Source organism: Plecotus auritus (assembly GCF_963455305.1).
Source record: "Plecotus auritus genome assembly, chromosome: 7".
Taxonomy (NCBI): Eukaryota; Metazoa; Chordata; class Mammalia; order Chiroptera; family Vespertilionidae; genus Plecotus; species Plecotus auritus.
The window spans coordinates 135,302,666-135,325,502 of record NC_137774.1 but is presented as its reverse complement, the minus strand read 5'-3'; the positions used below and the strand labels follow the sequence as shown (position 1 = coordinate 135,325,502).

At 43.4% G+C, this 22,837-nt stretch overlaps 1 protein-coding gene and 1 pseudogene across 2 annotated transcripts; one reads left to right on the top strand and one right to left on the bottom strand.

Annotated features, from left to right (window-relative positions):
- Positions 1-10,864: 10,864 nt before the first annotated feature.
- Positions 10,865-22,428, top strand: F2RL1 (F2R like trypsin receptor 1; the record flags this gene model as incomplete). Its single annotated transcript, XM_080679220.1, has 2 exons — positions 10,865-10,946; positions 21,317-22,428. The coding sequence occupies 2 exons, from the start codon at positions 10,865-10,867 to the stop codon at positions 22,426-22,428; spliced, it is 1,194 nt and encodes a 397-aa protein (XP_080535346.1).
- Positions 16,511-17,027, bottom strand: LOC308254587 (mitochondrial import inner membrane translocase subunit TIM14-like; annotated as a pseudogene). The gene is made up of 2 exons: positions 16,776-17,027; positions 16,511-16,608 (listed from the first exon to the last, which is right to left on the bottom strand). The product of its transcript is annotated as a mitochondrial import inner membrane translocase subunit TIM14-like (transcript).
- Positions 22,429-22,837: the final 409 nt, after the last annotated feature.

Genomic DNA, 22,837 nt, shown 5'->3' with positions numbered 1-22,837 from the left:
AAAACTGGGCATGTGCCCTGACCGGGAATTGAACCGTGACCCCCAGGTTCACAGGCCTATGCTCAACCACTGAGCTACACCCACCAGGCACAAGTGTGTGTTCTTTATCAAAGATTTGTAGGAACCTTCTGACAGGACTCAACAACTAGTGTTATCAGCGGGGAGCTCTCCCTGTCACCTGTTGCCAGTGGAAATGGGCTCCTTTGATGTCAGGAGAAAATGAATTTTCTGACACTCAAATGGGAGGATGAGATATTGTAAGAAGCTTTATTTCTGTGGAACTAAACCCCAAAGTTTCCAAGGTCCCTTCTCCCTCCATCCCGCCGAGGAAAACGTCCCATTTTGTTTTCAGCAGAGCTAGGGTTATAGCCAGTGTCCAATGAATAGTTATTTATTCATTTTCATTTTATTTGTTGAGCTCCATCCCATGGAGTCTATTCCATGTTGGCGCCCAGGCCAGTCCAGCGGCAGGCTAGCTTAGCTTGTGTTCCCGCTGCAGTCCATTGGGAGGAAGCAGGAGCAAAACCAGAGGAACAAGGGAGCCGAGAGAGCGACAATTTCTTTGTCTGCAGATTTTAGCCTCCTACGGTTTGGGGACCTTGCAGTGGCCCCTATGGCCAATGATCTCTGTTCCAAGTTAGACTGACAGGCACCTTCCCTTGTCACCCCAACTTTACTGCGCATGCATCCATCTCCCCTTTGTTGGATCCCCAGTGATTTGCAGGGAATGGACTGGTGGTTTCCTAAAGAAATAGTTTTAGACTACAGAAAGAAATGTGTGTACAGGATATGTTTATTTCTGTTATCTAAAACAACACCAAAAAAAAAAAAAAAAAGAAAACCCTGAAATAATCTGGATAGTCTATAACAGGTTAAATAAATTAAGATCTACCCAGAAGATTAAATATTCTCCAGTACTTGAAAATGGTACTATGGAAGAATATTTAAGAATTTGAGGAAATGTTCACTATGCTGTTGATAGGGGGAAAATAAGTAACAAAACAGTTATGCTCAATCTTATTTTAAAAAGATACCTCTAACTCGAAAGATGTATATTAAATTGTTAAGAGCAGTTATCTCTGGATTCTTCCTTCCTTCTTCTCCTTTCCTTCTCTCCCTCCTTCCTTCCTTTCCTCCCTCCATCCCTTCCTCCCTTTGTTTCTTCCTTCTTTTCATTTTCCAGTCTTTTTTACAATAAACGTAATCATCATGTGTTGGATTTGTAATAAGAAAGGAAAAATTTTTATTTATTCATTTCTATTTGTTGATTTTTAGAGAGAGACATTGATTTGTTGTTCTCCTTATTTAAGCATTCATTGGTTGATTCCTGCCATGACCAGGGATCAAACCCACAACTTTGGCAGATTGGGATGACTCTCTAACCAACTGAGCTACCCGGCCAGGGTGCAGAAATATTTCTCTAGATGAGACTCTAAAACGGCACCACTCAGGAGCTATTGCAAGTGGCTGTGGTACAGACTGGGGCCAAGAAGATAGAACAACTAGTCTATAAGCTTCCAAATTGGAAAACAACTATATTCTGGGATCAAAATGTTTTGTTTTTTTTTTGTGTGTGTGTGTTTTTTTTTAACGCTATCTAAGGAGGATGTTGTGAATGATTTTACAAGAAAAGTTAGCAATTAGTCTTCTTTGACATGGGCTGGTGGTTAGACTAGGTGAGCACTGACTTAGAAAGCTCTGGAAAGGAGGAAGGTGGCAAAGTCTGTCTTTGGCACCCCCTCCTGTTCCACAGGAAGCCTGGGGGCCCCCATCCTGCGGGATTCTCTCCCAGAAGGCCTCCTTCCCCATGCTCTCAACTCATCTCTCTGAGGTGGTAGTTTACTGCACTGACATATATTAGATCTGGGGGATGAGGGGTGGGGATTTTAGAAGCCCTCTGGTGTGAGAAAGGGGAGCCCTGGGGGGTGCCTCATTCCCCCGCATCTCCCATCTTGTCAGCAGGGGAGAAGAGGCTGGATGATAATCAAAGATTGGACCAGGAATGGAAGTCTCCCAAAGAAATAATTTTGAATGACAGTAACTTCAGGCATCAGTGACTAGGCTTGTGATCCTTGGTTGATTTGTGTGTGTGTGTTTTGTTTTATTTCACTTTTTAGATGTTTTGTTTCTGCCATTCAAATGATTGAGGAAACTGTTTTTAAGGGAAAGAGTTATGAAAAATTTCAAACTGGGCTGGAACTGTGGTTGGGCACTGCATCACTGAGAGTATAGAGTTGGTCACGATGTCATGGGAAATGCAGCCACAATCCCACCTTCCTGAAAAAGGATAATGCTGAGGGGAGCAGAAGTGACACCCCACCCTTCATGAAAAGTCAGGTGATGGCATCTGTGCCAGTGATTACTTAATGAAATAAGCACATGATGGGAGCGAGGTATGGAGAATAGTCATTATGCCATATGGTAATTTAAAAAGGTGGGGTCCAGCCAGTGTGGCTCAGTGGTTGATCATCTACCATGAACCAGGAGGTCAGCGGTTTCAGCACATGCCTGGGTTGCAGGCTCGATCCCCAGTGGGGGGTGTGCAGGAGGCAGCCTATGGATGCTTCTCTCTCACCAATGTTTCTATCTCCCTATCCCTCTCCCTTCTTCTCTCTCTAAAATCAATTTTTTTAAAAAAAGTGGGAATGGTTGATTGGTGGGGCTGATTCACGCACTTAGGCAGCACATGTAAAAGTCTACCCCTCTTCTCTTCCCATTTCCTCTCCCTATATCTTCCACCTACGACTCCTACCTAATTTACTTTTTTTTTTTTTTTTTGTCCCAGAAAGACCATCCTGCTAATATCAGTGCTGTAAAGATAGGGTCCAGAATTGTTGGTTCAACCTTCAATGCCCTCAGGATGAAAGTGTCTTTCATGATAAACACAAGCCCTTCATGGATAAGTGCTGCCTGTCTTTGTAGCTTTTTCCCTAGCCACTCTTCTTCATCTAGTCTGGATTTCCACCACAGTGTTCCCCAAACACGCCACGCTTTCCTACTGTTCTTTCTCTTGGGGAGTCTGTCCCTACCCCCTTATCCATGGAATAACAGGGACTGGTTAGCTGTCAACTGAACTCCTTTCCTCTTCCTCCTGGAGGCCCAGCCTCCCTTGCAGTGAGCTGTGGCCATGTGACTGAGTTCTGGCCAATGGAATATAGACATGATTGTGCACCACTTTCAGGTCAGGGCTGTGAAATATTGTACACACGGTCCTTCATGCTCTTTTACTTCTGCTGCGAGTCAAAGATGGCAGAGTCCCAAAGTGGGAAGAGCCTGGCTCATTTATTCCCACGTGGAGAAGAGCTTCCCATCAAACATAACTTTGGTTTTTGGCTTTAAGTGAGTAAGAAATAAACATTTATTTTAGTGAACCATTAAGATTTGGAGATTTATCTGTAATGGCAGCTAGCCTCACCTTAAGTAATATACCTGGTGAACTATTCATCTTTTAAGGCCCACTTCAGATGCCCCCTGCTTTAGGAAGCCATTTCATTCTTTCTCTCTTTCTTTCTTTCTTTTAAAATATATTTTTATTTTATTATATTTTAAATATATTTTTATTGATTTCAGAGGGGAAGGGAAAGGGAGAGAGAGATAGAAACATCAATGATGACAGAGAATCATTGATCAACTGCCTCCTGCACACTCCCACTGGGGATCAAGCCCGCAACCTGGGCATGTGCCTTTGACCAGAACTGAGCCCGGGACCCTTCAGTCCGCAGGCTGACGCTCTATCCACTGAGCCAAACCAGCCAGGGCAGGAAGCCATTTCTGACTTCTCAAGCCAGGAGTGATTTTTTTCTCTGTGAGTCCAAACCTTCAAAAGTTCATTGAAGCTCACTGACCCCCTCCACCTCTACCATCCAGTGCTTGACTCCTTTACGCACCTCTCTTCACGTTCAACCATTAACTCAGTGGAGGCAGAGATACTGATCTTTGCAATTCTAGAGCCTAGCAGAATAAGTGAAAGATGGTAGATGTACAATATATAAAAATTCACTCATTCAGAAGTATTTGTGAGCTCATTGTATGTGCTAGAGACTGTTCTAGAACTGAGAACACAGCAGTGAGCAAAACAGCTTAAAAATTCTTGTCCTTTGCATTTTAAAGGTTGATTTTTGCAGTCTTTTAGACATTGGCCTTCCTGTATCTTAACAAAAGTGATTTAAACTGGGATTTAAATAATAACTTGACATTATAGGAGTGGACAAAATCAGGTTTACAGTTGTTTGTATGGAAAATAATACAATAATTAATAAATAATAACACAAGAATAAACTCTGTGTTTTACATACTCACAACTGTAAACCTACTTTTGCCCCATCCTGGATAGGGTTGTGTGTGTAAGAGGCAGTTGCCAGCTTCAGATGGTGTTACTTCATCAATCCTTTTGAAAATGCTACAAACTAAAACAAATAAACCAACAAATAAAAAAACCCTCGTTCTCATGGAGCTCACATTGCAGCAGGGGAACTAGATAATAAATAAATAAATAAATACATACATACATACATACATACATACATACATGTAGAATATCAATTGTGGTGATACATGCCATAGAGGAAAATAAAGCATGGAGGGAGGATGGGAGTAGGATTTCAAATAAGCATTCTTAGAAGGCCCCACTGAGGAGATAGCATTTTAGCAAATACTTGAAGGAAGTGAGGACTGAAGCTTTGCAGGAGTTTAAGGGAAACACATTCCAGGCAAAGGAGAGCAAAGAAATGGGGGGGTGCAAAATGAATGAGTGAGGGTAATAGGGGAGATGAGTCAAGGAGGTGTGTGTCTGTATGTGTGTGTGTATGGGGAGAAGTACAGGATGTACAAACCTTTGACAGAATTTGGTTTGAACTAAGAGGGAAGTGGGAAGCTACTTCAGCATTTTAAGTAAGGAAGTGATCTAACGCACAGGTTCACTCTGACCTCTATGTTGAGAGAAGACTGTCTAAGGGTTCTGGGCAAAATGAGGGTGACAAGTTACAAGCCTATTATAATAATCTAGGCATAAGATGATAGTAACTTGGACCCAAATACTTGGTAGTATTTGGGATATATTTTTAAGATAGGATTTGCCGATGAATCAGATGTGGAATATAAGTCACGGATAACTCCATGATTTTTGATTTGAGTAACTGGAAGGATTAAGTTGCAATTAAGGGGATGAGAAGGCTATGAGAGGAGTGGTGTGGATCAGAAATTTAGTTTTGGACTTATACTTGATATGCTTATGGTCATGGCCAAGTAGAGATGTTGAGTAGTAGATGGATATGCTATATGTCTGGAATGGAGAAATATGGGCTAGAAATACAAACTTGGGAGTTGTCAGCATACAGGTTATTTAAAATCACAGGAGATGAATGTACATTGAAAAGAAAAGAAGTTCAAGGACAAACCCAGGGACACTCCAGAGTATAGAATTCAGGAAGGTGAGTGAGAATCAGAAAAGAACCCCTTCTGAGTTGCCAGTGAGGTTAGAAGGAGAATCAAGAATGGCCCAGGAAGCCAAGTGAACATGGCATTCAAGGAGAGATCAGTTGTGCCAAATTCCATAATCCTTGGCTAACCTTGTCCAGAATGTTGTTCAATGAATTGATGAGTAAACAAATGTAACCTTTTCTCCATCTATATTTGACGAGGACTCAGAGTGCACAGACCATATCTTTGTTTCTCCAAAAGCGTTTGAGAAATGATTGTAGAATTGATGGAGTGAATAACTTTTCCCTCAGTGTCTGGCCTACCCCAGGTCCTACTTTATTTTCCTTAGAACTGTAGAGTGTGGGAAACTGCACAAGTTCCCAGTCCTGGAAGCCGGGATATCTGGAATTGCCTGTAGTTATTTTGCTGTGCAGCTCAACAGAGGCATACAAAATCTCAAGCCTGTCAGGGCAAATGAGTCATCAACATCTAAAGAATAAACTTGTAGTCCCAAAGTCACAGGAAAACATCTGCAAACTAATTCAAGTGGATATAATTCATCTGGTCAGGCTGCTGGGTTACAGTCATTCTTTTTTCTTTTAAATAAATCTTTATTGTTCAGATTATTAAAATTATTCCTCTTTCCCCCCCCCCCACCATAGCTCCCCTCTACCCGGTTCCCACCCCACCCTCTGCCCTTACCCCCCTGCCCCCCGCCAACTGTTCTCATCCATAGGTATACGATTTTTATCCAATCTCTTCCCGCACCCCCCACACTCCTTTACCCCCGAGAATTGTCAGTCCACTCCCTTTCTATGCCCCTGATTCTATTATATTCACCAGTTTATTCTGTTCATCAGATTTTTAATTCACTTGATTTTTAGATTCACTTGTTGATAGATATGTATTTGTTGTCCATAATTTTTATCTTTACCTTTGTCTTCTTCTTCCTCTTCTTAAAGAATACCTTTCAGCATTTCATATAATACTGGTTTGGTGGTGATGAACTCCTTTAGCTTTTTCTTGTCTGTGAAGCTCTTTATCTGACCTTGAATTCTGAATGATAGCTTTGCTGGGTAGAGTAATCTTGGTTGTAGGTTTTTGCTATTCATTACTTTGAATATTTCTTGCATATTCATCACTTTGAATATTTCTTGCATATTCATCACTTTGAATATTTCTTGCATATTTCTTGCATATTCAAACTATGCACTCCCGTCTGGCCTGCATAGTTTCTGTTGAGAAATCCGCTGACAGTCTTATGGGTGCTCCCTTGTAGGTAACTAACTGTTTTTCTCTTGCTGCTTTTAATATTTTCTCTTTGTCTTTTGCTCTTGGCATTTTAATTATGATGTGTCTTGATGTGTTACTCTTTGGATTCCTTTTGTTTGGGGTTCTCTGTACTTCCTGGACTTGTAAGTCTATTTCTTTCACCAGGTGGGGGAAGTTTTTGGTCATTATTTCTTCAAATAGGTTTTCAGTATCTTGCTCTCTCTCTTCTTCTTGCACCCCCATAATTCGGATGTTGGTATGCTTGAGGTTTTCCCAGAGGCTCCTTACACTATCTTCATATTTTTGGATTCTTTTTTCTTTTCTGGTTGGGTGTTTTTTGCTTCTTTGTATTTCAAATCTTTGACTTTATTCTTGTGATCCTCTAGTCTGCTGTTGGATCTCCGTATATTATTTGTTATTTCGGTCAGTGTATGCTTAATTTCTAGTTGGTCCTTTTTCATATCCTCAAGGGTCTCGCTAAATTTATTGGCCTTTTCTAGAAAATTCTTGAAAAACCTTATAACCGTGGTTTTGAACTCTATATCCAGTCATTTGCTTTCCTCCATTTCTTTCATTTGTGATCTGTTTATTTGTCTCCGCATTTTGGCTACTTCCCTGAGTTGATAGAGTGGCTTTGTGTGCTAGGTGTCCTATAGGGCCCAGTGGCTCAGCCTCCCCAGTTACCTGAGGTGGACACTCTTGATACACCCCTTTGTGGGCTGTGTGCACAGTCTTGTTGTAGTTAAGCCTTGATTGTTGTTGGTATCACTGGGAGGAATTGACCTCCAGGCCAATTGGCTGTGAGGATCAGTTGTGTCTACGCTGGGAGAACTTCTGTGCTGGAGACACCCTTATGAGACAAGATTTGCAAAAGCCTCTGTGCTCAGCTTGGATGGGGCGGAGTCTCAGGGCGGAGAAGACAGCAATGGCTTCCCGTCAGCCCTGCCATAAGAGGCCCCTGGGTCTCAGTGTCCCGAGGTAATCGCTGCAAGCACCTCTGAGAGAAAGCTGCCATTGAGTTCCGCCCGCAACTAGACAGTCCAGTTTCTCCCCGAATGAGTCTGGGTCCCAGAATCTCACCCGGAACTGGAGTTCAGAGCCGTCAGGAGCTTTTGTCTCCCTCCGGTTGAGAAAGTCAGCCACGTACTAGTTGCCAGCCCTCCCCATGCACACCTCGGTACCTCTGCCTTCTGCAGCTCCTCTGAGTCTCGGTGTGCTTTTCTCTTTCCTTCTAGTTGTAGAATTTCCACTCAGCCAGCCTTCCTGTGGTTCTGAATGATGTCCGTTTTGTCTTTTAGTTGTAGTTTTGAAATTGTTGTGCGAGGCAGCAGTTTAGGTGTTTACCTATGCTGCCATCTTGGTTTCTCCTTCATTCTTGAGATAATTAATTCATAGCATTGTTCAAAAAAAGTATTTTCTTGGGAACTTTCATGATTCCGAGCATATAAGATACTAGTGAAAATTTCAGTCCAAAACAGCTGGGTCTTGATGCATTGTTTTCTGAAAAGAGGAAGATTCTCCTTTGAAGGAGTCATTTTATAGTAGGTACCCCTTTTTTTTTATTTTTTAAATCCGAACCTGAGGATATGTTTTTATTGATTTGAGATAGAGAGAGAGGGGAGCTTTGATGTGAGAAACATCTATCAGTTGCCTTCCTTAGCACCACTAAAGGGATCAAACCCATAACCTTTTTGGTGTACAGAACAATGCTCCAACCAACTGAGCCACCCAGCCAGGGTTACAGTAGGTACCATTTCCCCTGAGTATTTACTTACATACCAGGAATAATGCTAAGAAGCACTTTATGGACATTTGGAAAACATGAATCCTTATAACCATCCTACAGGAAAAGTACTGTGATTACCCCCTGATTTTATTTATTTTTTCTTTATTGATTAAGGTATTACATATGGGTCCTTATCCCCCCATTGCCACCCCCCCCAACATCCCCCCTCATGCCCTCACCCCCTGTTGTCTGTGTCCATTGGTTAGGCTTATATGCATGCATACAAGTCCTTTGGTTGATCTCTCCCTCTTACCTCCACCCTCCCCTACTTTCCCTCTGAGGTTTGACGGTCTGATCGATGCTTCTCTGTCTCTGGATCTGTTTTTGTTCATCAGTTTATGTTGTTCATTACTAGTATATTCCACAAATGAGTGAGTTCATGTGATATTTATCTTTCTCTGATTTTAGATGTAATAGTAATAGATTACAGATGATGAAATGGAGGCTTGGAAAGATTGAGGGGACCTCACAGGGATTGTCTGCCCTAGTTTGGGACCCTCGGGGGTAAACTGATCCCCATCAGAACTGTCTCCTGAACAGGATGGGGAAGTCTCGGTGCTGCTTATAGAAGTAAACTTTTCCTAGGAGGAAGAGAGCGTAGGCTGATGCAAAACCCCAGTGTGTAGGTAAGAGATCTAAAGCATAGAGAGGTTAAGAAATTTCTCCAAGGTCACACAGATGTTAGTAAGGGGCGAAGCCAGAATTTGCCCACAGGGTAGCATGATTTCAAAGGCTAAGCCATTCCCACATTCCCAAAAGAACTCCCTGGAGATAAAGCAATGAGAGATTCCTAAGATATGGGACTAGTGAAAGGCAGCCACTAGCTGTCTCGCTCACTGGGCAGCTTTCCCTGGCCGTCCGGTCTGTGTGAGCTGGGAGGCAACCCATTCCTGTTATTCAGGGAGCAATTACACTCTCACGGCAAGTTCAAGGCCAGTTGCTTTTCTTCCTTTTCAACTGTTTATTTCCCTCCTCTTGTGAGCTCCTATGTCCAGGCCATGGGAAGAGGTAGAATGTGCGAGAAGAGTAAGATGTTACCAATACAATGAAGGCCCTGTGCATCCATTACCAATCTCACACTCCTTCTCTCCCCACCTCCTCTACCTGCTTATTTACTAGTTTGGACTATGGGATCCCCATGTGAAAGAGACTGTGGTGGAAGCATTTATAGTGCAGTGATTCACAGAATCAAGTGGCAGGCATAGACTAGAGTTTAAGAGTGATGGACATTTACAACCTGTGTCTATAAACTGTGTAACGGTGGGCACCCTTATCCAACCTTTCTAAACTCCATTCTCCTTGTCTGTAGAATTGGAATAGTAATCATGTTTATTTTATCGGTTGTTGGGGGCGTTAAACTAGACAGTGCCGGGAAATCACTGGCACTTGGCAGTTAGAGGAGCTGGCCTCCAGGGCCCAGAAGGATGCTTTCTTCCTCCGAGGCTCCTGTGGAGAATTCACCTGCCACTGGGGCCAGAGGTCCAGTACCATCATTGCCCTCATCCTGTGTCCTCGCCATTGTTATGCAAAGGGATTCTTGTGCATAAGATTTAAATAATTCGCCTATTTAAGAAATGTTGACAAATGGCAAGAAATAAAGTAGTTGTTCCAAGTGTTTTCTCTTCCTCCACCTCATGGATGAGAAAACCGCGAAGGTGAAGAGGTTTGTTGGGGTCACAGCTGGTAACAGCAGGACGGAAACCTCACCCCAGATCTCTGACCCCTCCGGCTGGGAACTCGTCCTGCTCCCACCGCTTTCCTGGGTGTCCACAGCGCTCTCTCTTGCCTCCACAGATTGAAACTCACTCCTCATCCAAAGGGAACACTCCCCTGGGGAGCCTCTACCAATGACCGACGACCGGTGCCGTGAGCTCGGTCGGGTCTAGGCTTTTAGCCACTAGGAAAGTGGAAGGAGGGAAACGGAAGGCGCGGGTTCCTCCGGAGTAATTACAGGTTAAAGGTAGTCTTAGGCGTTGCCCGAGCCCGGAGGAACCCTCGGTCCTAGCGTTCCTGTCATTTGCATTCCAGTGAGGCTACTTCACTCGGCCATCCCGGCCCGCGGGCGCCGCTGGCAGTCGCTGCAACTGCGGCTCCGCACCTGGAGCTGGGAGCTCGCGGGCGTGTGGAGGCGGGGGCGAGGGGAAGGGGAATAATCGGGGCCAGGTGCTTAGGAGCGAGGCCCGGGAGGGGCGGGACCCAGGGGCGTGGCCTCCCGCAGGTGCAGCGAGCGGCTCAGGTTTCACTGAAACCTACCGGCCCTGGGGAGGAGCGCAGAGGCTCCGGGTAGGGGCAGGTGAGAGGGCGGCTCTTCGAGCGGCGAGTGGAGGTCTGAGTTTAGAATCAGTAGTGGCGAGTTCCCGTCCGCCCGGCGACGGGCCTGCTGGAAGGATGAGGAGCCGGAGCGCAGCGTGGCTGCTGGGGGGCACCCTCCTGCTGGCGGCCTCTGCCTCCTGCAATTACACCAGCCAAGGTGAGAAACTGGGCGGAAGAGGGCTCGTGCCGCTAAGGAGCCGGGTCCCGGGCAGATGGTGAAAGTGGGGCAGGTGCGAGAAGGGTGTTCTGCTACCGCCAGCCACCTCCCCTGCACCTCGCAGCCTCCTCTCGGCGGCTTTGATGGGGAATCCCTGCGCCCGGAGAGCAACCGAATGGGACTAACCCGAGAGGCTGGAGTGGGCGGGGGAGCCGGGAGGGAACGGAGTGCTCGAGTCTAAAGGGTACCCAGAGGGCTCAGCCTCCCTTCCCACGGGTTGGCTTCTTTGCAAACACAAAGTCACTAAGGAGCTTTTCGCACACCTTGGCGACCTCCTCCGGGCGGTCCCAGGGGACCCCTGGGTTAGCAAGCTGGTGGCTCGGGGTGGGGTGGAGTGGAGTGCGTGGGAGCCCGCGGCCTGGAACCTTCCACTTCTCTTTTTTTGCAACCCCTTCAGCCTTTGGAGCTCTCTCTTTGGGATCGGCCCGTGGCGTTCAGACCCAGCGGGGCCCGCAGCTGCTCTGGCCGGATGGCTGGCCGGGATATGCCGGACTCCGCTGGGTTCCCGGGGTAACCAGCCTCAGCTTCCAGTTTGTTAGGCCAGTTGGGCGTCACGCAGATATACGAATGGAGCTCCTTAAACCTACCTTTATTCGACTAGGTGAACTGAGGGCCTTGGCTTTCCATGCCACACGGAATGTACACTGGCCGCCACTCAGGACGGAGGCTGCCAGCCCCAGGAAACAGCACAAGAGCCGACTGGGCTGGTGCTCAGGTGCCAAATTGTTCACGGCTGCCTGGTTCCGCGATTGTGCTGCCCGGCTGTGCTGCAGGGATCCTGCTGGGGGTGGGATCTCCCCGGCTGAGCCGGCCTCTGAGCACGTGGGGGTGGGGATGCTTGGCCTGAGATCCGCCACTGTGATGCTAACCGACCCCCCGCAGTTTGAGGCTGCCAGGGTAGCCTTCAATGGGAGGTGTTTATTTCCCTGGGGAATTTGTAGGCCTGCTGTAAAAGGCAGTTTCTCACCTTTATCCTTTTCATAAAGAATTGTAAAAGAGCAAATCACTGTGAATTTGAATTAGATTGAAGAACGTTTTTATTTTACCTCTGGAGTTACAGAAAAGCATATTATGGTATATTCTTGAAAAAGGCACCAACTGTATACATTTTATTGTCAGCATTTATTCATTTCCAGAAAGTAATGAAAGTGTGCAAACATTTTGGAAACAATGTGGTGCAGGTGATTCAGTGCTTTTATGATTCAGACAGTTGCTATAGGAAGCTTGCTCTGAGTGTTGGTTTGTTCTTGTTTACAAAGTGACTGGGCTGGGACTGGGGGTGGTTCCTGGTGTATAAGATGAACTTAATGTAACAGCAACAAAATCAAGTTACTTGTTAACCAGAACTATTTAATATTGCACTTTCGGTGTTTTCTTTTTCAGATGCATACTTTTATTCCATTGTAGGGTAACTTTCCTCCCAACTTGAGACCAATTTCATTTTGATTAATAATAGAGCATCACTAATGTTTTTCTGGCCCTCAGCCCACACTTTTGCTCATCCCCTTTTTTTATTATTATTATTATTGTTATTGTTATTTTTTTTAAAAAAAAATACATCTCCATTGACTTCAGAGTGGAAGGGAGAGGAAGAGAGACAGAAACATCAATGATGAGAGAGATTTACTCATTGGCTGCCTCCTGCATGTCCCCCACTGGGCATGCGTCCTTGACTGGAATCAAACCCGGAACCCTTCAGTCCGCAGCCTGACGCTCTGTCCACTGAACCAAACTGGCCAGGGCTTGCTCACCTTCTAGTTGACCCTTATGCTTGCTCCTCAGTTTGCTATAGGACAGATAACAGCTTTGATTTTCTTCCCAAAGGCCTTCCCCCAAAAGACTGTCCATGGAAGGAAACTTGGCCTAGCGTACAACCTTCTCATTTTACAGATGTGGCCCCCTGCGGGGGGGAGCGGGGGAGGGGGGTTAAGGAAAATACTCCATCAGGCTTCCCTTTTTTCCCTGTCACAACAGCAATGGGTAATTATTTGTGTAAATACGTTTAATCTGTCTCCCCACTGGATTGTGAACTCTTGGAGGCCAGGGGCCCTCTGGTCGTCTTCATTGCCATGGTCCAGCACAGTCATTACCTGAAGGACCTCAGTAAATAGTAAATGAGGAATGAAGTGAGGGGACTTGCCCAGAGTGACCTGGTGGGTTGATGGCCGTTGGGCATGTAAATTGGTTTCTTTCAGGCACTTACTACTTTCTATATCACAAGCCTGGGAGGTACCCTATGGTATAGTCATTCTGTTTTACTTTTGGAGACGGAAACTTCTGTTCTCTTTGCTATTGGTTCTTAATGATACAAGTAATAGGTGATCACTGTAGACCAAAAAACGAGACAGATAAAAGGGAAAAGTTTAATTAAGTCACTAACCACTGTTCACATTTTGGTATATGTCCTTTCCCATGTTTATACACATAGAAAATCTTTTCACACAAATCTGGGACTATGTAAGTATCAATAGCATGTCAGTGATATAAAACGTTTCCAACGACTCTAAAACATGTTATAGGAGAATGTATCATACTTATAATTGGTCCTCTGTTGCTAGACACGTGGGGTGTTTCCAAGGTGTTGTAATAACAGACGACACTATAATGAACATGAAGATGGGATTTTAAATTTGTGTTGGTTTCCTCGCTTGCCTTGTGGTTACTAATTAACCTTGATAGGGGATGTTTTAGTGAAGTCTGTGTTTGACTTTCTTATGGTTTTATTAGCTGGGCAAGTGTGGAGAGGAAAACAGTTTATCCTGAAAGAACATAGGAATTTACTAAAGTGTACCTAGGAAGAGGTCCTCAGCAACTGAAGCTTGTTATTTTTGAGTTTCTGCTCCTAAAGGTTGGGAACAAAAGAAGATTTGGAGGTCGGAGATAGTAGGGAAATGGGATACAAGAGGAGAGCTAACACCAATAAAGTAGTTGTTTTATACTTGGTTTAGTGGGAGTGCGTAAAGTAAAAAACAAGTGCTTTGAAAGTTAAAAGTTTATATGCATTTCCTCCCACAATTGTACAAATCAGAAGTGTTAATAAAAATGAAAATCTCCCATCTCTCCCCTTTCCACAGACTACTTTATGCACAAATATATATTGTCATCCTATACATGTCATCCTATAATTTATTTATTTAACCCAATACATCTATTCATGGTCAGTGTGTAGAAATCTGTTATACTTTTTTTTAAAATCAAGTTTTTAATGAATAAATCTGAATTCTGTCAGTGATATATTCATACCTAGATCGTTTTCTTACGTCAAAGTTGAAGCTAAATTCACTTTTAAATTCAATTTTTCCAAACAGCTGAGCCAGCTAGGTCTCTGTATCTTGACAGCCTTTCTTCCCAATGAGATGAGTCTGTACTATAATGAAACGTGGGGTTTGGGGTGCAGACTTCTTCTTGTGGGTTCTTGTCCGACGAAGATAAAGAATAAATTTGTAAAAGTTTTCTTTAATAAAAATGTAGAAGTTTATTGGAAGCATATACAAACTCGATCTGGGCAGGGGTGTCCCCAAAGGGGACCTCTGGGAAGGGGCCCCCAAACAGGAAAAAGCTATTCTCTCTCTTTCTAATGGAAAAAAAAATCTGTCTTGCGTTCTTTTGTCTCCAGTTTATATATGCTGCAGCTCTTTGTTTGAACCTGACCCTTTCTAATTGGACTTGTCATTAATTTAGGATCCCTGTGCTTTCCTCATTGGGTATTTTGTTACATAGCATCAGTTTCAAAGGCCAAAGCCCACATGGTGCCCCTCTTTCTCTCCCCTTATCTTTCAACAATAACAACCTTTGCTAATTCCATCATAATATTTATCACATTGTATTTAGTTACCAGTTCATCAGTTTTCCATTAGATTGGGGTTCCTTCAGAGCAGAGATTGTCATGTTCACTTTGCCTTGTAGTAGGTTCCAAATTATTTGTTACATGAATAATGAACAACATTTCTATTCAAATGTTATGTGTTTATTCATAATTACAGTATTGAGCATTAATCTCCAAATATTCTATAATTGATTTAATTTTTTAAAAATTATATTTATTGGGGTGACATTGGTTAACATGAACATATAGGTTTCAGGTGTGTGTTTCTATGTTACAAGACCTGTATATTGCACCATGTACAATAAAGTCAAATTTTCTCCTGTCCTGACATTTTAGGGCCCCCTCATCCCCCACCCCTTCCCTCTGGCAACCACCACACTACTGTTTGTGTTCATGAGTTTTAGTTTTATATCCCACATATGAGTGAAATCATCTTAGCTTTTTCTGGCTGACTTATTTCACTTAGCATAATGTTCTCAAGGTCCATCCATGTTGTTGCAAATGGCGCTATTTTGTCCTTTCTTATGGCTGAATAGTATTTCATTGTGTGCATGTACCACATCTTTATCCAGTCTTCTATCTCAGGACACTTTGGTTGTTTCCTGTCTTAACCACCATGAATAATGTTGTATTGAACATAGGGGTGCATATATCTTTGCAGATAAATGATTTTGAGATCTTTGGGCATATACCCAGGAGAGGAATTGCTGGGTTGTATGGTAGCTCTATTCTCAATTTTTTGAGGAATTGCCATAGTGGTTGTACCAGTCTACATTCCCACCAGCAGTGGATGATGGTTCCTTTTTTTCCACAACCTCTCCAACACTTACTATTGCTTGTCTTGTTGATAATGGCCACTCTTAACAGGTGTGAGGTGGTATCTCATTGTACTTTTGATTTGCATTTCCCTAATTGCCAGTGAGGTTGAACAACTTTTCATATAGCTGTTGGCTGTTCGTATGTCTTCTTGGGAGAGGTGTATTTTCAGGTCCTCTGCCCACTTTTTGATTGGGTTTTTTGTTTGTTTAGTGTTGAGTTTTATGAGTTCTGTATATATTTGGAAATTAAACCTTTGTGGGAGCTACTGTTTGCAAATATCTCCCGTCTGGTTGCCTGTTTCTTTGTTTTGTTGGCAGTTTCTTTTGCTGTGCAGAAGCTTTTTAGTTTGGTATAGTCCCATTCACTTATTTTTGCCTTTACTTCCCTTCCCTTGGGGTCAAGTTCATAAAATGTTCTCTACAACCAAGGTCCATAAGTTTGGTACCTATATTTTATTCTATGTAACTTATTGTTTTGGGTCTTATATTTAAGTTTTTGATCCATTTTGAATTAATTTTTGTACATGGGGACAAACTGTAATCCAGTTTCATTTGTTTGCATGTGGCTTTCCAGGTTTCCAAGCACCATCTATTGAAGAGACTATCTTTAATCCATTGTGTGTTTCTGACTCCTTTGTAAAAAAATTATCTGTCCATATACATGTGGTTTTATAGCTGGGCTCTCTATTTCTATATAATCTGATTCAAAATCCTCAAATTTAAACAAGAAACTAATCCAAGGCTTTGATTTAGTTTGTGCTAACTTATTTTTTTAAATTTATAACTCCGAGTCATTTTATTATAAAAAGCTGATCCTCATTCATAAACTAAGTTAAAATTCATCATACATTTACTTCAATTTATTTTTTTTGCTTGACGTTCCATAAATCTTTAGCTTCATTGATTTTGGCTGCTATATTAGGAGATCTTCCCTTGTCTTGGTGATTTGAAAGCATAATTCATAGTTGACCCTGGCCCAGTAGCTAAGTTGGTTAGAGCTTCATCCCAATATGCCAAGGTTGCTGGTTCCATCTCAGGGCACATACAAGAAGCAATCAGTGAATGCATAAATAAGTGGAACAACAAAACTCTCCCCCTCTCTCCCTCAAACAAATAAATGCATACTATGCCCATGAGCATCTCTTATTTTTCCTTTATTGACAGTAGGGCTTACACCTAGCATTAATTTGGCTTCCCGTTTTGTCATTGTGGCTCAAACCCACCACTGTAACAGCCCCCACTGAAGGCAGATTTTGGTAGACTTTGAAAAACTTGTTTGACTTGAGGCTCCGCATGCTTCCTGGCTTGCAAAACGAAGTGGCTTGCAAATCCTGCACCAGCAATGGTCAGTGCAACTGCTACCCTTGTACTGGCCATGGTTCTGGCTCCACTGGGCTCCTGCCTCCACTGAGAGCATTCATCCAGCTCAGAGGCCGCAGTCACCAACACCACACCTCTACCAGAAAGCAGCGTGGCCACCACCAGCTGGGACAAACGTACAGACACAGGTGCCCAGGAAACATAGCAGTGGTGGCCTATCCACCCTTTTACAGGGAGAATATTACTCATTGTGTAAATGTCGTAAGTTATTGAACTACAGTCATGCTCCTCTTAATGATGGGGATACTTTCTGAGAAATGTAATGGTCACCAGGCCATTATGTCGTTGTTTGCACGTCATAGAGGGCACTTACACAAACCTAGATTGCATAGCCTACTGCACACCTAGGCTATCTGATACAGACTGCTGCTTTTAGACTACAAGCCTATGCAGCGTGTCACTGTACAAAACAACATGAGGTTAAATCAACAAGAGAAAATGATGCAATCAAGGGACACAGTATAAGGCTGCCGCTGGTGTGACGCAGCGTACTATTTTATGCAGTAAAATAACAAAAAGCGTAGTATAGTAAATACACAAACTAGTAACGTATTTGTTATCATTATCAAGTATTATGTTCCGTACATAATTGTATGTGCTGTACTTTTATACGACTGGCAGTGCAGTAGGTTTTTTACACCAGCGTCACCACAAATGTGAGCGATGTGTGGCACTATGACGTCATTAGGTGTTCGGAATCTTTCAGCTGTATTACAATCTATGGGACCACCGTCTTTCATGTGGTTCATCTTTGACTGAACTGCTGCTATCTACCATAGTCCCTTTTCTGATGGATGCCAAGACTAACATTTTTGTTTTACCATCATAAACAAGTTTCCAGTAAATAGTCTCCTATATACAGTATTATTGTGCACTTTAGCTAGTATACATGCAGGACACATTCCTAGAAATAAACTGATAGGTCATAGGGCAAGCACGCTTTAAATTTTGACATGTATTGCCAAATTGCCCTCCAAAAAGATTTCACCACTTTGCACTCCTTTGAAAAAGAAACCCAACAATATGGAGAGGTGTGGAGTAAAAAAAAAAAGAAAATTGTGCCTTCCCCAGCCATTTTATCTCCAGACATAGAGTTTGGGTATCCTTCTCAACTTCAGATTTTGCAAATAGATTATAATTCTGTTACACAGATGGAAGTATGTTCTGCCAGTGCTTTTTTCAATTGGCAGTATATGGTGGCTCTGTTTTCAATATTTATTGAGTAGTATAGTGTCTACTGTTAGAGCTGAGGATTGCTGTGTACTGGCCATGGGGATATGGTAGGTGAGGACGGGGCTGGTGCGCATTGCGCCTTTCCTGCTTGTTTGTCAATGAGGGGGAGGCGCTGCCCTGGGCACCAGTGGGAGTGTGTCCTTGCATACTTGGGCAGGTACTGTTGATTACAGCTCCTGAATGAGGTGCTTTTGTAGCCAGCTACTTTAAGTGTGTTTAAACTTCATGTGTGCATTTATTTAATTTCTAATCCACTCTCTGACTTGAAGTGATTTTATCTGGTTTACAGGTGGGTCGTGTGGTCGGGAGCTGGGATAGCATCCGTTCTAGACAAGAGTTTGGTGAATGGTATAGGACAGCGATTTTCAACCTTTTTCATCTCATGTCACACATCAAGTAAAATCACTGAAATTCTGTGGAACACCAAAAAATATATATGTGTCAATCTGACAAAAAAAAAAAATAGGTGTAATTTTGATTCATTCACCCCAGATGCCTATTGTAGTGTTGGTTGTTATTTTTCTTTAATTTGACAACCTAAGGGAAAAGAGGTCAGTGCTCTAGACTAAATAGTCAGGTATTGTATGTTTTAAAAATTCTTGCGGCACGCCGGTTGAAAATCGGCTGGTGGAGGACACTGTACAGGGTAAAATCTGCACACTTTGCTGAGAGGGCTTCAGCGACATTTGAGTGCATCTCAGCATTTACTAGTGTTATAGCTTCAAATGTATGCCCGGCCTCAGATTCTTCTTGTTTCCACTTCCTTCTCTCTCTCTAAAAATCTTAAAAAAAAAAATCTGAGGAGTCTGATGATGACATGGGCTTTGGTCTTTTTTAAAAATTATTATTATTTATTGGTTTGAGAGAGAGAGAAAGAGAAACATCAATTTGTTGTTCCACTTAATTTGCACTCATTGGCTGCTTCTTGTATGTGCCCTGACCAGGATTGAACCCACAACCTTGGCGTTTTGGGATGATGCTCTAATCAACTGAACTGCCAGGCTAGGGCTGGTCTTTCGACTAAAGCTCTTTTGTAACACGTTCAATAAAAAGCTGAAGTCTGTCCTGCTCTCCCCAGTCTGCGAGACAGCCCGGCGGGTCCTTCTCCTCCTCCTTCTCTTCTAATCCTGGTTTTTCTATCTCGCTCCTTAGTGCGGAATAAACTTTCTCTTTTAACATGCAAAAAAAAAAAAAAGCTGAAGTCTGGAAAAAAAAAGAAGAAGAAGAAGAAAAGTCAGCATTTACTGGTAATAGGTAGTTTACTTTGTAGAGCTGTAATCCTGTAACCCCCTGCTGCTGTCACAATTGGCCATTCTGTTAACTGGTTTTGAAAAACACATAGTGGTTCATGAAATTAATGTCGAGGGCGGTGACTGGCTTTTTATAAGGATGGACTAGAACACAATAAAAAGTATGAGTGTTCCCTGCGTAATGAGGCTAATAATTACTTTGTGAAACTTTTCTTTCTATTACAGATTTGGTATTGGAAGTAGGTTACCATACAGAGTGTGTTTCTTACTATGGGCAATAGTCAAGTATATAAAGAACACTGTAATATGTAGGATTATTATTTTTATTTAAAAATCATGTTCTTTTAAAAAAACTATAAAAGAAATTGGAACAAGACATAGGTCTATCCTAAGTATATTAGTTTCCTGTGCCATAACAAATTGGCAAAAAACAATGGTGGCTTAACCAAGAGAAATTTATTCTCTCACCGTTGTGGCGGCCAGAAGTCTGAAATCAATGTCTTGTCTCTCTGAAGGTTCCAAGGGGAGAATCTGTTCCTTGCCTCCTCTAGCTTCCGATGGCTATTGGTGTTCCTTGGCTTGTTCCTTGGCATTACTGCGATCTCTGCCTCCCTTTTCACACCTCTTTCCTTTCTTCTCTATTTTCTCTCTTAAATCTCCCATTGCCTTTCTCTTATAAAGACACTTGCCATTGGATTTGGGGCCCACCTGGATAATCCAGGATGATCTCATATTAAGATCCTTCATTACATCCACACAGACCCTTTTCCTCAGTGAGGCAGTGATCACAGAGTCTAGGGATTAGGACATGGACATACCTTTTGAGGGCCACCTTTCAACCTGCTATACTAAGTGAAAAGTGAAGTACTGATCTCTACACCTTCTAACCCTCCACCCAGGCCAGCCACTCATCCTGCTGAACCTGGGTGCAGAGCTGGAAGAAAAAGTGATGACTACGCATGAAAATTATCAGATAAACTAGGGAGTAGGTTTAACGTCCTCCCTGGTGTACTTTGCTCTGTTTCCTCTGCAGGGTGGAAGGCCTGCTCCCCCTCAGAATTAAAATAAGGTTGTGCAGTGTCCTCAAACTGTCCTTCATTTTCTGCTGCAGGTCTCTGAACACCTAGGTGAGGCAGGTTGTAGGCTGAATATATCATTCATTCGTTTGTGGTTTCTAAAGTTTAACTCATAATATGGGGAGGAGTAAGTTGTTCAAGCTCGCCATGTTACTTGCTTGAAATTTAGAACGCATATTTGTCTTTGGTGCACCCACCTGTCCAGTCACCTTGACGCCAGAAAGCTTGCCTGCCAGTGGTTAAGGTCTCCAGAAGGCCCACACCGAAGGGGGTGGGGAATCCCTGCCTTGCCTGAGGCTGTCCTTGTGGGTGGAGCGGGAATGTCCCTTGTGCTCCTGGGAATCTCCCTGTGTGGTGCTTTGGCATAAGGAATGATTGACAGGCCAGGCTGGATCCTGTCTCAGCCAGAGTGAGATGGCCTTTATAAGAACAGTTAGGGACGGTTTGTAAAAATAAATTGAATACTGTCAGTTTTATCGAGATTCATAGAAATCAATGTTATATTCCACACATACTCCACAGCCCTCTGATTGAGAAAATTTCACTGTATAAACAAAAAAACAGGCAACAGAAACCCCACTAATCCCATCACCCAAAGAAAGCCCCTTTAGCATTCTGTGTACGCCGTCTGTCTTTATCTGCTGTGCTTTTACTTGTGCATACCACCATGACTGCTGAAACGGTGATTTCTGGAATGACCCTTGTCTGCCTTGCCTTTCTTGTACAGGAGTCAATAAATCCTCTAAAGGAAGAAGTATAATTGGTAGAATTGATGTCTCATCTCGAATCCCTGGGAAAGGCGTTCCAGTGGAGCCAGGCCTTTCCGTGGATGAGATTTCTGCCTCCCTCCTGACTGGAAAGCTGACTACTGTCTTTCTTCCAATTGTCTACACGGTTGTCTTTGTGGTTGGTTTGCCGAGTAATGGCATGGCCCTGTGGATCTTTCTTTTCCGGACAAAGAAGAAGCACCCTGCGGTGGTGTACATGGCCAACCTGGCCTTGGCAGACCTCCTCTCTATCATCTGGTTCCCTGTGAAGATTGCCTATCATCTACATGGCAACAACTGGATTTACGGGGAATCTCTTTGCAAGGTACTCATTGGCTTTTTCTATGGCAACATGTACTGCTCCATTCTCTTCATAACCTGCCTCAGCGTGCAGAGGTATTGGGTGATCGTGAACCCCATGGCGCACACCAGGAAGAACGCAAACATCGCCATCGGTATCTCCCTGGGAATATGGCTGCTGATTCTGCTGGTTACCATCCCCTTGTATCTCGTGAAGCAGACCAGTTACATCCCAGCCCTCAACATCACAACCTGCCATGATGTCTTACCTGAGGAGGTGTTGGTGGGGGACATGTTCAGTTATTTCCTCTCTCTGGCCATCGGAGTCTTCCTGTTCCCAGCCATCCTCATGGCTTCTGCCTATGTGCTGATGATCAGAACACTTCAATCCTCTGCCATCGATGAGAACTCAGGAAAGAGGAGGAAGAGAGCCATCAAACTGATTGTTACTGTTCTGGTCATGTACCTGATCTGCTTCACTCCTAGTAACATTCTGCTGGTAGTGCACTATTTCACGATTAAACACTGGGGCCAGAGCTCCGTCTACACCCTGTACATCGTAGCCCTCTGTCTCTCCACCCTCAACAGCTGCATCGACCCCTTTGTCTATTACTTTGTTTCAGAAGACTTTAGGAATCATGCAAAGAACGCTCTTCTTTGTCGAAGTGTCCGTAAGGTAAAGCGGATGCAAATATCCCTCACATCAAAGAAATCCTCCAGGAAATCCAGCTCTTACTCTTCAAGTTCAACCACCATTAAAACCTCCTATTGAGTATTCCAGCTCCGTGGATGGAAGTTTTACGGGAGGCTTTGGAGCTTGCTTAATGTTATGGGGATGTTTCTGTTGTTTCCTAACCAAGAGGGTCTTACCACGTACCATGTTTATGCAGTATCTTTCAGGATTGCTGGAAGCTTCCCTGTTGGCATGAAGAAAATCCACTGAGTTAACATAAATGCCAGTTTCAGAATTTCTCTATTCAGATGCTCCCAGAATGGAACTTACAGACTCTTTAGAAGGTGGCCCCCCCAAAACCACACACACAACAAACAGAAACCCAGTGACTTGCAAAAACTGGTTTTGGCATGAAGACTAAGTTCTTACTGGAAACTACATTTCTTATACATCTGGGGTCAAGCACAGTCTTGTTAGGGCTTAAGAACCCTCGGGGATGATCTGTCCA